The following is a 14,073-nucleotide window of genomic DNA, read 5'->3' on the forward strand; positions in this document are numbered from 1 at the left end:
GTGTTGGGCAAGGTCGTGGGGTCCAGTGGCTGTGGGGCATCTGTTGGTGAAGAAAGATTCACGGATCTTGACTTTGCTGACAATGCTGTGATCATCGCAGAGTCAATGGAGGCTCTGATCGGGGCGCTCGAGAGACTGAGTGACGGGTCTGAGTGTCTGGGCTTGCGAGCATCTTGGATAAAAACCAAAGGTCCAGGCCTTTAATGACCTCTTGGGCACAGCCATCAGCAGTGTGTCTGTCTGCAGAGAGAGTGTCGACCTTGTTGAGAGGTTAACTTACCTCAGCAGTGACATTCATATCTCTGGTGACTCTTCCTGCGAAGTCAGTAGATGGATTGGGAGAGCATGGGGGGGGGGTCATGAGGTCACTGGAAAGGGGTGTGTGGCCCTCCTGATATCTATGCAAAAGGACGAAGGTCCAAGTTCTTAGAGTCCTGGTGCTTCCTGTCTTGCTATGTGTTTGCGAGACATGGCCGCTGTCCAGTGACCTGAGATGAAGACTGGACTCCTTTGGTACTGTGTCTCTCCGGAAAATCCTTGGGTACCGTTGGTTTAACTTTGTGTCAAATGAGCGGTTGCTCATGGAGTCCCAAATGAGGCACATTACCTGCATTGTGAGGGAGCGTCAGTTACGGCACTACGGCCATGTGGCACATTTCCCCGAGGGTGATCCAGCTCGTAAGATTCTCATTGTTGGTGACCCGAGGGGCTGGACCAAACCAAGGGGTCACCCACATCACACCTGGTTGTGGCAGATAGAGGGTCATTTCCGGAGGGTGGGTCTGCCTGGGGGGTTGCCAACCGGGATCCTGAGTTGTTTTGTCGTGTCATGGGTGCGGCAACACGCTGTACCAGTGCCTGCTGTCCAACTTGACTTGACTTGGTAGTTTGCTGCTTACCTTTTCACAATTTTAGGTCACTCAATGCATTTCAACGGATTCAATTTGACAGAAAACTAGAAAAACGGAGGTGTTGTAAAACTTTTGACCGGCACCGTATATAGATAGAAATGGTACAGTTTACATGAGGAAAATGATAGAAGACTGGTTCACAACTTCAGACGATAAATAGAAAGGCAGCTGCAGTTGATGCCCACAAGACAGATGTTGTATGGCCGCACTTGTGTTCCACAGGTGCGCACACACACACACACACACACACACACACACATTTATCGTGATACGCCGCACTCCTTTGTGTTTTTAGTCTACTGGTCAGTGAGTTAGGATTATTCCTGTGACCGAGGTTGTGACAGGTGGATGTCACATTCTCAGTTGTGTTCAGATGGCTACTAAAAGTAATCCATCCATCCATTATCCAACCCGCTATATCCTAACTACAGGGTCATGGGGGTCTGCTGGAGCCAATCCCAGCCAACACAGGGCTCAAGGCAGGAAACAAACCCCGGGCAGGGCGCAAGCCCACCGCAAGGCACACGCACACACACAAACACACACACACAAACAACAAGCACACACTAGGGACAATTTACAGTCGCCAATCCACCTAACCTGCATGTCTTTGGACTGTGAGAAGAAACCCACGCAGACACGGGGAGAACATGCAAAGTCCATGCATTGGAGGACCTGGGAAGCCAACCCGGGTCTCCAAACTGCGAGGCAGCAGCGCTACCCACTGCGCCATCGTGCCGCCCCTAAAAGTAATCGAGACAAAGAATTCGTGGTGTTCATCACCGCCCGGCCCATGTCCAGATTTATGGTGATGACTGAAGCGACGCCTCATCCCGGAAGTGGATGCACTTTGATGAGTGATGGATGTGATTCGAACTGCACAAACATGATCTCAAAATAAACACGACTAATCTCTTATGCTCAAGCATGTACTGTACATACGAATGAGATTTTATTTGAACAGTGAAAAGATCAACATGGACTCCAGAAGGCCTCGCCCAGCTGCTGTGGATTTCAGGTGTCTGTCTGTGTCTGTGTGTGTGTGTGTGTGTGTGTGTGTGTGTGTGTGTGTCTCAGGAGTTGTCTGTACCTTCTGCGGATCCTGGACTGTGAGAACTATGCAGTTAGAATAGAATGTTCTGGTATGGAAATGAGGAGCATTCAAACAAGTGACGACAGGGCTACAGAATCCCCCAAACCATAGCAAGAATAAAGAGAGTAAACAAAAATGAACGGGTGGCATATTGAGACTTTGAGGACGGCTGTTTTAGTTCTGACTTATTGTTTCTTATCTTGTCAAGTTTTCCTCTTCGATTTGCATTATGAAAAGTGCTGCCAGGAGTTGGCAAGCAGGTTTTGTGTTCACCCGTCAACTACTGACTAAGAAAATGATCACAATCAACCCACGAGAGTGGAAAAAGTCTTTAGTCCCCTTTCATTCACTTATTTTTGATTTTTGAACTCTTAACAGTTGCTCTGTTTATTTGGTTAGCTCTGACGTGTGTTGTGGGGGTGTATAGTAAAACAATCTGGACGAGAAGAGGCCATTCAGCCCAACAAAGATCGCCAGTCCTATCCATTTAATTCTTCTAAAGAAACATCAAGTCGAGTTTTGAAGGCCCCTAAAGTCTTACTGTCTACCACACTACTCGGTCACTTACTCCAGTGCTGTGTCTGAGGTTCTTTGTGTAAAGCAAAACTTCCTAATGTTTGTGTGAAATTTACCCTTAAGTTTCCAACTGGGTCCCCGTGTTCTTGATGAACTCATTTTAAAGTCCCCGTCTCAATCCACTGGACTAATTCCCTTGAACTCATTTTAAACACTCCAGTCAGGTCTCCTCTTAATCTTCTTTTGCTTAAACTGAAATTACTAACTAAACTAACTAACTGAAATAACTAAATTGGCCCTAGTATGTGTGTGTGCGTGTGTGTGTGCGTGTGTGTGTGTGTGTGTGTGTGTTCATCCTGCTTTAACCTTTAATAAGCAACCAAAGAAAGCAAAGACAGGCAAAGTAAAGCCAAAGGACTTGTCTATAAAGGCAATTCTAGGCGACAATTCCAAATCCGTAAAAACGAGCAAAATCTCAAAACAGAAGCAATAATCCGATTAATCCAGAAAAATCAATACTCACAGTGGAGTAAACACACTCCAAAGGTCGATGAAATAGTGAAGGACCTGCTCTCAGCTTTAGAACATTAAGGCCTAGGACGACTGTTTGGCAATGACATCAGGGTGGCCCTGCCTCCTGGGGTCCCACCAATAAAACACAAGGATCATATCAGTGGTTCTCAATCTGTGGGGTGGGCCACCCCTAGGAGGGCACGAAGTAACAAAAATGGGGGGCGCAAAGATGTGAAAAAAAGAAAACAAGAACCAAAAATATGAAAAATACATCTATTGAAACCAAAACAAATTAACTTAAACTACATTCTGATACTAGAAAAATAAATATAGAGTTAGATAAATGTCAAAAAAAGTTAAGTAGGTGTAATAAAATATGCATTTATGATATATCATTAATTAAAAAAGAACAAATTGGTATTAGTGGGCTCCTTTCAAAAAAACGTTAGGGGGGGGCGCGATTAAAACTGTTATGAAAACCCGGGTCGCAAATACTTAACGGTTGAGAAACGCTGGATCATATGATGACATAGCACAATACGTGTATGCTAAATAATAAATAGAACAATATTAATCAATATAGATAGATAGATAGATAGATAGATAGATAGATAGATAGATAGATAGATAGATAGATAGATAGATAGATAGATAGATAGATAGATAGATAGATAGATACTTTATTAGTCCCAAGGGGAAATTCCCATACTCCAGCAGCACCTTACTGATACAAAAAACAATATTAAATTAAAGACTGATAATAATGCAGGTAAAAACAGACAATAACTTTATATAATGTTAACGTTTACCCCCCCAGGTGGAATTGAAAAGTCGCATAGTTTGGGGGAGGAACGATCTCCTCAGTCTGTCAGTGGAGCAGTGACAGCAGTATATATATATATAGTATATATATAGTATATATAGTAAATATATATGTGATGCAGTACCTGTGACGTAATGCAAAGAGTACACGTCACGTGCTTCACCCTTATGGATGCTCGTCAGGTGTTCACACCTTTGCTTCCCCTTACGGGGATCGAACCTCGGAAGTCAGCGCCTGACGTGAAGCCTTCGACCTTGTGCCATGGCGGCTGGTTTGCTTACTTGACATAGTGAAGATTGGAGTATTACATGCAGAGGTCTGAATCGCAATCTGATTATGTGGATGGTTACCTACCAGGTAACGCTTGTGGTTGGTCGGGCATTCGGCAAACATCCGCCACGTCCTCTCAGTTGCGAGAAGCAGATCATAGATATGTGATAAAGTACCTGCCAAATAATACAAAGAGTACATGACACGTGTTTTGCCCTAATTGGGGCTCATCAGGTGTACACACTTTTAACATACGCAAATAAGATGCACAATGTAGGCACAAAAAGAAAAATAAGCATAAGACTGTAATATAACACATTTCTCTCCTAAGAAAAAAGTGCATACGTGACCACCTGACACGAAAGCTCCAATCAGCACTTACCTCAGAAAAATCCAGCCAACCAGCAATCACCTGACTCAAAAGCTAGTGGTCTCTGTCAATTGGCAGGGCTTCATTTGCACTAAGTTTCATTTTTAAATTGACGGCTGGTTTGGTTCCAAGTCTTCAACCTTCTGCTCTGCCATAGTGAGTGTGTCAGTAAGCCAATCTGCTCCAGCCGACCGTGAAGACGGCATGAAATGGTGAGATACACAGGAGGCCGAGGATTCTGTGTAAAGCCCCTCCTTCCCACCAGACACGTTCTGTAGACCCTTATGTTTCAGCCCTGTGTGTTTGTCAGTCATCAATGGCTGCATGTGTCCCCTGTGCCTCGCTTGCCGCCCCCATCACCAATTTCTGCTTCTGCAGTATTCATTAGTCAGCTGACTGAATGACAGCAAAGATCAGGAAGAGAAAAATGTATATCACCGAAGAAGAGTTGGTGATTAGTGACAAAGTGAAACAGGGCGCCTCGAGGGACACTTAATTCCAGGAGACGCGAAGCCTGGGAAGGTGACAGTAGAACTGAAGCTCAGTTCAGGTATTGATCATGTAAGACAAGAAGAAAGAGCTGGCAAAGGAAAGGAAGACATGTTCATGAAATGGCTGGTATTGGCCTATTGTGTGAAGGAACATGTGTGTGTATATGCACACTTGAGGGTGTGTGTGTGCGTGTGTGTGTGTGTGTGTGTGTGTGTGTGTGTGTGTAAATGTAGGCACATACAGTGCATCCAGAAAGTATTCACAGCGCATCACTTTTTCCACATTTTGTTATGTTACAGCCTTATTCCAAAATGGATTAAATTCATTTTTTTTCCTCAGAATTCTACACACAACACCCCATAATGACAACAGGAAAAAAGTTTATTTGAGGTTTTTGCAAATTTATTGAAAATAAGAAAACTGAGAAATCCCATGTCCATAAGTATTCACAGCCTTTGCTCAATACTTTGTCAATGCACCTTTGGTAGCAATTCCAGCCTCAAGTCTTTTTGAATATGATGCCACAAGCTTGGCACACCTATCCTTGGCCAGTTTCGCCCATTTGTCTTTGCAGCACCTCTCAAGCTCCATCAGGTTGGGTGGAAAACGTCGGTGCACAGCCATTTTAAGATCTCTCCAGAGATGTTCAATCAGATTCAAGTCTGGGCTCTGGCTGGGCCACTCAAGGACATTCACAGAGTTGTCCTGAAGCCACTCCTTTGATATCTTGGCTGTGTGCTTAGGGTCGTTGTCCTGCTGAAAGATGAACAGTCACCCCAGTCTGAGGTCAAGAGTGCTCTGGAGCAGGTTTTCATCCAGGATGTCTCTGTACATTGCTGCAGTCATCTTTCCCTTTATCCTGACTAGTCTCCAGTTCCTGCTGCTGAAGAACATCCCCACAGCATGATGCTGCCACCGCCATGCTTCACTGTAGGGATGACGCCTGGCATTCACACCAAAGAGTTCAATCTTTGTCTCATCAGACCAGAGAATTTTCTTTCTCATGGTCTGAGAGTCCTTCAGGTGCCTTTTGGCGAACTCCAGGCGGGCTGCCATGTGCCTTTTACTAAGGAGTCGCTTCCTTCTGGCCACTCAGGCCTGATTGGTGGATTGCTGCAGAGATGGTTGTCCTTCTGGAAGGTTCTCCTCTCTCCACAGAGGACCTCTGGAGCTCTGACAGAGTGACCATTGGGTTCTTGGTCACCTCCCTGACTAAGGCCCTTCTCCCCCGATCGCTCAGTTTAGATGGCTGGCCAGCTCTAGGAAGAGTCCTGGTGGTTTCGAACTTCTTCCACTTACGGATGATGGAGGCCACTGTGCTCATTGGGACCTTCAAAGCAGCAGAAATGTTTTTGTAACCTTCCCCAGATATGTGCCTCGAGACAATCCTGTCTCGGAGGTCTACAGACAATTCCTTTGACTTCATGCTTGGTTTGTGCTCTGACATGAACTGTCAACTGTGGGACCTTATATAGACAGGTGTGTGACTTTCCAAATCATGTCCAATCAACTGAATTTACCACAGGTGGACTCCAATGAAGCTGCAGAAATATCTCAAGGATGATCAGGGGAAACAGGATGGACCTGAGCTCAATTTTGAGCTTCGTGGCAAAGGCTGTGAATACTTATATACATGTGCTTTCTCAATTTTTTTATTTTTAATAAATTTGCAAAAATCTCAAGTAAACTTTTTTCACGTTGTCATTATGGGGTGTTGTGTGTAGAATTCTGAGGAAAAAAATGAATTTAATCCATTTTGGAATAAGGCTGTAACATAACAAAATGTGAAAAAGTGATGCGCTGTGAATACTTTCCGGATGCACTGTATATAGATAGATAGATAGATAGATAGATAGATAGATAGATAGATAGATAGATAGATAGATAGATAGATAGATAGATAGATAGATAGATAGATGAAAGGCACTATATAATAGATAGATAGATAGATAGATAGATAGATAGATAGATAGATAGATAGATAGATAGATAGATAGATAGATAGATAGATAGATAGATAGATAGATAGATAGATAGATAGATAGATAGATAGATAGATAGATAGTAGGACAAAACAAAGGAGCAGTGGGAGAAAGCTCCTATTTTAGAATGTTTTTATCCCCCATCCACTAAATGGCAGTATCACAGGTCCTCAGTAACGATGTGGACACCTGCAAGGCACGATGGGAGATGTAGTGCCATGAGTCAGCCCTGCTGGGTTCCATGGGTGCTGCCAGGGCGTGCAGCGGTGAATCATGATCGCTGCTTTTTGGGACTTCCTCTTGACGCAGAAGTGCTTCCATCAGGCTATGCCACGGCATTAGAAGTAACCCTGGTCTGACATAAAAGGAAACCATCTTACCTCCTCCAGGAAGGAAGGCAACACTCGCTGGAAGGAAGTGGATGGAGAGAAGAGAAGGAAGGAAGAATCATTTAATTGGAACTTTCAACAAAACCTTTTTGAGGTATTGGAATAACAAAAACCACTGTTTCGGACCTGTGACTGCATTTGGGTTGGTTGTGTCCAGGGTTTGGGGCTCTGTGGCATCCCCCCTATCTGTCACAGAATGTTTTACTTGAACACACCTAGTTCAGGTGTGACGTCATTCCCAGCTCCAACATCCGACGACAGAGGTAAATGGAATGCAGCATTAGGCCCACTCGTGACAATTTTAGGACTACCCTTTTGTGAAATCCCTGCGCTGCCACTGATGTCTACCAACAGGAAACAGCAAATGTTAGTAACAGAGTCTTCTGTCCTTCACTTTTATTCCATATTCTGAGCAATGGTGTGCATTACAAATCACACTTCATTCCGTTGGCTTTTTTATTAAACGTACAGTTGTGCTCTGATAATAAATTGTCATCGATTAATGTCAGATTTATTGTCACGTATACACAATGGGATGGGATTTCTATCTGCACCTTAAACCGTCACACACCTGGCTGCCGCTGTCCTTGTTATGTGTCCAACGGTTCATGTTGTGTATTTTCTGCTTAATTTAAAGTGCCCTTTATATGTTCATGATAGTTACAGTAACTTTTTTATGTTCATAACATTTGAGTTTTGTATAATTATATTTCCATGTAGAAGTTTCTGCTCTGTTATGTTCCCTTAATTTTTGTGAGTGGTTCCCAAGAGGCGGGGCCACCTGTCAGTCTCCATCGAAGGACTGCCCCCCTGCCTTATAAAGGCCTGTGGAGACCAGCAGTTCGATGGCACACATTGCTCCGGCTTGGCGTCGGCGAGTGCTCTCTGTGTTTTGTTATTACTTCATTTGAATTACTGGATTACGACCTTCTTGGCTCTGTTTGTGACAGTTGTGCTTTGGGACATTGTTTGCTGCTGGATTGTCTATTTCAGGTGTGTCCACTTGTGCCTTTGGTGCTTCTCGAGTTCTTGTTTGTCGAGCGCATTTTTATAAAGTAACTCTTTTTTATTTATAAAATAATGACCCAAAGGTTCATAGTCAGCTTTCCACTTGGAAGGTTTCTCGGATATTTTTTGGACTTTACTAGTTATTTTGCAAGCTTCCCATTATTGGGGCCTGCTGCAGTGGAAGCCAGCAGATTGCCTTGGGGCTTGGCTTGAAGTGAAGGTTGCCTCTGCTGGACTGCCTCTTTTTGGAGGGCTCACCTTAACTGAGATCAAAACATTTCATGTCTGGAGGTCCGAATCTCATAAGGTAGGTCATGTAAAATATAACATCAAAAAATGTAATAAGCTGTAGTGAGCAAAACAGTCGAGCTTCCCTTAATATACAGTATTGTGAAATTGACACTTAAATTCATTTCACATGAGATTTTGCAACCGCAAAACTCAATAAAAAGAGGTTTTTTTGGGGTGGAAAGAAAAATGCATTCTGCTCCTTAAGGGTTTGGCAACACCAAACATTCCATTCAGCCCCATAAATTTCTCAGAAGAAGGTCCAAATGAAAATAATTGAGAAGGAAGTGTCTCTTGGGAATTGAACATGGCTAAACATAATGTAGATGGAAACAAAATGGCTTAAGTTCTCCTAGACAAAAGACATAATCGAAATTAGATGAAAGGAAAACGCCATAGCGGCGGTCTAGGATGAGATCCTGCTCTTTCAAGTGCTATGGAAGCTTTGCACATGAAGATGACGCTTCCTCCCATCAGCCCCAGCACACTTCTGCTGCCTGATGGGAATTGTAGTCCCTGTGCTGGCAGTGCTGTAAAGATGCAGATGAGATCAAAATTTAAGCAGGAAAGGCTTTTTTAAAATATATATACTGTCCTAAATCTATCTTCTTAGGTCAATGGCATGAATTTCACTGGACCAGAAATGGCACAGTTTAGCTTTTTTTTGTTTTGTTTTGTTTTCTTTTCTTTTTTGCAAAGTGACGTTTGTAAGTTTTACTGCAAATTAAATATTGCTCAAATCGCTGACTCGTCGCTATTAGGTTTAAAGTAGCCCCGGCAGGGGCTCGGGATGCCCCGTCGGTTGCATGATCTACACCGTTCATGTCACAGACAGAGAGACTTGGCGGAAGTTTTAAATACAGCGGAGGAGACTGGAATGGACGTGGAGTGAATTTTCACAGGAGAGAGGAGCAAGTGGGGTTATAAACTTAGAGAATGCGGAGTAACCTAAGAGCACTGCTTACAAAATAATGACAGCCAGGAGGGTCTCGGGGGAGACTCGATTCTATAAGGAAACATTTCACAGGAAAGCTGTTGGGTTTTATGTTAATAATGTTTTCTGTAGTGATTTGCCATTTCGCTGAGGACATCATCACAGGCACCACCATTCTGTCAATGCTGCTGATTTTTCTTGCGTATTTGCTTCAGGTATACACTCAACATTTCCATTAAGCTAATGAAGGATAGTGATTAAGGTATTACAGAAGAAGAAGAAAACATTACATTTTTATAACGCTTTTCTCACTATTCAAAACACTTGGGAGTGGGAAGCTAATTCAAGCACCACCAATGTGCAGCATCCACCTGGATGAGGCAACGGCAGCCATTTTTGCTCCAGTTGCTTTCACCACACATGAGCTATTAAGTGGTGAATAAGTTAGTGAGATAGCCAATAAAGAACAGGGAATGATAAGGGGTCAGAATGACTAGGCCTTGGTGGGCAGTTTAGGTAGGACGTTAGGATAAACCCTACTCTTACATGACCACTGAGACTTTGGTTTTATGTCTCAGCCGAAGGATATAGCACCTCTTATTTGTGCGCATCGTGTCTTCAAATTTTTTGTGTAACATCCTTTTCCATTCGCCCTTGACTTAGTACAGTGGAACCTCGGGTCACGAACGTCTTGGACCATGTACAAATCGGGTTACGACCAAAAAGTTCGCCAAACTTTTGCATTTGTTCACGACCACACACTCGGGTGACGAACAAGCCAGTTTCCCTTCCGGTTTTTTACGCGCCGATGATTTCCGCACGTGTTCAGTCTCTCCCTGTGCATTCCCTGTGCAGCGAGCGAGAGAGAGAGAGCATGAGCGAGAGAGAGAGATAGAGCAAGCGAGAGAGAGAGAGAGCGCGCGAGAGAGAGAAAGCGTGAGAGAGAGAGAGAGAGAGAGCAAGCGCGAGCGAGAGAGAGAGAGAGAGAGAGAGAGAGGGAGAGCGTGAGAGAGAGAGAGAGAGCAAGCGCGAGAGAGAGCAAAGCGAGAGAGAGTGTGAGCAAGAGAGAGAGAGAGAGAGCGTGAGTGAGAGAGACAGAGAGAGAGAGCGTGAGCGAGCAAGAGAGAGAGAGAGAGAGAGAGAGTGCGAGCAAGCGAGCAAGAGAAAGATCATGAGCAAGAGAGAGAGAGCGAGAGCGCGAGTGAGAGAGACAGAGAGAAAGAGCGTGAGCGAGCAAGAGAGAGAGAGAGCGCGAGCAAGCCTATATGTATTTACATACAGCTTGTACGGTCCAGAACGGATTAATTGTATTTACATACAATCCTATGGGGGAATTTACTTTGGGTCACGACCAAATCGAGTTGCGACCAGAGTTTTGGAACGAATTACGGTCGTGACCCAAGGTTCCACTGTATCTTGCTCTTCATTCTTGACCGTGATGTATGGTTTTCTTTGATCTGGTTTTTTTTTTTTTTTTTTTTTTTTTTTACTCAGATATGCTTTCACATCTTTCTCTTGGTCACTCCAGATCTCATCTACCACCACACATGCACCACATACACCACCATTTTAGGCCTGTGCAGGCCATAGTCTGATTCTTTAGTTTTGGAGTCTGGCTGCCTGGGGTGAGGCCTGATTCTAAGCCTGAATAGTGAGGTCCTGTTTATTTTGAGGTCTGTTTACCCTTTTCATCATTTTGTGTCGCCAGGTCAGACAATGGAAAACTGAAACTGGAGTATGAATGACAGGATACAGAATAGGACCCAATACCAATTTGAAGATTAACGGTACAACCAAGACATGTAGTAGGATAAAGACTAGAATTAGAATGCAGGACAAAGGTCACAGAGATACAGAATTGGACTTGATTGTGAATGACAGACTATAGAATGAGTTCAAATGAAAGTCAAGCAGTTGTCAAATTTAAGTAAGCATCAGTCCCTCGATTACAGAATTGGATTAGGCTGCAATTCACAGGCCACCGGCAGAGGTCCGCACAGGCGTCACAATGTCCGCAATTGCCATGCAAGTGCTGCTTGGAGGAATGAGCCGCCTGCTTTCATTTTATTCTTGGCATGTTCACTTTAGGAGTGACCAATAATTGCAAAATCACAGACTTACAATGTTCTCGCCCCACAGATGTGTTGCTGTTGCCGTCAGAGGAAGTGAAGGGTCCAGAAAATGCTAAGCAGACCCACTACTCAGGATTCACCTTCATTAAGCAGGAACACAATCCAATGAGTCTGATGAAGACCGAAGAGCAATCAAGAGATAGGAACCCTTATGATCGTGATATCACGTGCAGTCCAGGTAAGGTGCAAAATGTCTGCATGCTAATTTAGGAAGATGAATGAAGAACACCATGCTTATTAGTTAGCTGGCGTGACTTAAGATGGTGGAAACCTTTCTGTTTGCCTGGGGTGGATCTACCATCAGGGTATTCTGTGGGTGCGTCCAGGGGCCCATGACATCAAGGGGCGTTTTCAACAAACCACCTCCACTCTTCATAAAATGATCGAATGCCCGAAATCACCAAAAAGGGGACCCCTCACTGCCGTCAGTGAGAAGATCGAGTGTCCACATGACGAAATCACCACTGGGGAAGATGAAACGGTCAGGTGTCCATACACGCTAGTATCAATAAGGGGGCTTCACTGCATGATGAATGTCGGCACGACGAAATCTCCAAGGGGTTTACAAGCCGAAGTAGATGCTCTCAAGGTAAAATTGACACAGTAAACTAATTCTTATTTGAAAACAAACATTTTAAGACAGATAATTTTGAAGATTTTCCTGCATGCCTCAAAATGAGATTTTGAAGTTTCGTAAATGTGTATGGTGTGCTGCGTTCGAGATGTCTCAACAGAAAAGTGAACTATCCCAACAGATTTCCTCGATGAAGAATTCAATGTTTCAATAAGATCAGTCCATTCATGACTAAGCGTGTGCTCAGTATTTCCGTTACATTAGAAACAAGTACCGTGCATAAAATAAGACATGACAGACAGAAACAGAGGGTGAACATCCTGCCTGACCGGACTCGTATCACTGTCAACATCCCCCACTGAACAACGAATGACGGCTGTACGTTTCGTTGGCTCCTCTCCGGCCTGGATATGTATGTATGAATAGTTATGCATTGTATTTTTTGGGGGTGGAAGTTACATTTTAAAGCAAGTTAAATACATGTATCTCTTTTCTGCCATATTTCCCTCGTATGATTTTTTACATCGTGGTTACAAAAGGGATGGGTATGGCTTGAGTCTGTTTCTGCATCGAGAAATTACACAATCCCAGGGAGCGAGCGGTGATGTAAGAAGACACAAACACAGGGTGATGTGCGCAACATAAGTACGGCGTCAGTAAATTCAAACAAGTGATGTGCAACAAAAAAAGAGGACTGTCAACAAATTCAGCCAGGTGCCGCGCATAAAACTGGAGTTAAGTGTACAAGAAAAGGTAGGCCCGAATTCAAAACGAAAGAACTATCAATCAGTTCTGAGTGAACGTGATGACAGCGGCGAGCAGGCTATATACAGTATAGGTCAATTACAAAAAGCTATATATCAATTGTCATCACGTTTACTCGCGAGTAATTGACAGTTCTTTCCACCAACCAACATCCTCCTTTTGTTCTGAATTTCTACCTACCAATTTTGTGCGCGGTACTTGAGTTTGCTGACACCTCTATTATTTTGGGTGCACAAACCTCTTGTTTGTGTGCGTCACATTTATTTTGCGTGCAACATGTCTTGTTTGTGCACATCACATCTTATTTTGCACATGGCACCTCCTGTTTGGGTGCATCATGTTTTATTTTGTGTGTGACACTTCTTATTTATGCACGTCACCTATTATTTTGTGAGCGTCACCTCTTGTTTCTGCACGTTACGTCTTATTTTGGGGAGCTCTTCTTGTTTTGTTTGTATCATGTCTTATTTTGCACACAACACCTCTTGTTTGTGGGGGTCACAGAGTCACATCTTATTCTGCTTGCTTATTCTGCTTGCTAGTCTCTTGTTTGTTCGCGTTACATCTTATTTTGAGTTTTGAGGGCGCCACTTCTTGTTGCTGCGTGTCACATCTTATTTTGCACGCGGCACCTCTTGTTTGTGAGCATTACGCCTTACTTTGCATGTTATGTCTTACTTTGAGCGCAGCTCTTCTTGTTTGTGCGTGTCGCATCTTATTTTGCACACGGCACCTCCTGTCTGTCTACGTTATGCTGTATCTTATTTTTAGTTTTGAGAGCGCTACTTCTTGTTTCTGCGTGTCACATCTTATTTTGCACGCGGCACCTCTTGTTTGTGAGCATTATGCCTTATTTTGCAAGTTACGTCTTATTTTTAGCGCGGCTCTTCTTGTTTCTGTGTGTTGCATCTTATTTTATACGCGGCACCTGTTGTTTGTGAGCATTACGCCTTATTTTGCACAATACATCTTATTTTGAACATGGCTTTTCTTGTTTGTGCGTGTCACGTCTT

The 14,073-nt window shown here is 43.6% G+C and overlaps 1 protein-coding gene across 1 annotated transcript in view; it reads left to right on the top strand.

Annotated features, from left to right (window-relative positions):
- gfi1b (growth factor independent 1B transcription repressor) overlaps positions 1 to 14,073 on the top strand; it is a 41,174-nt gene that overhangs the window by 13,582 nt on the left and 13,519 nt on the right. Inside the window, exon 3 of the mRNA XM_028808579.2 lies at positions 11,729 to 11,899. Within this exon, the coding sequence (XP_028664412.1) occupies positions 11,729 to 11,899 (171 nt within the window). The remainder of the gene's footprint in view (positions 1 to 11,728; positions 11,900 to 14,073) is intronic.

The sequence above is a fragment of the Erpetoichthys calabaricus genome, chromosome 9 (genome assembly GCF_900747795.2).
Source record: "Erpetoichthys calabaricus chromosome 9, fErpCal1.3, whole genome shotgun sequence".
NCBI lineage: Eukaryota > Metazoa > Chordata > Cladistia > Polypteriformes > Polypteridae > Erpetoichthys > Erpetoichthys calabaricus.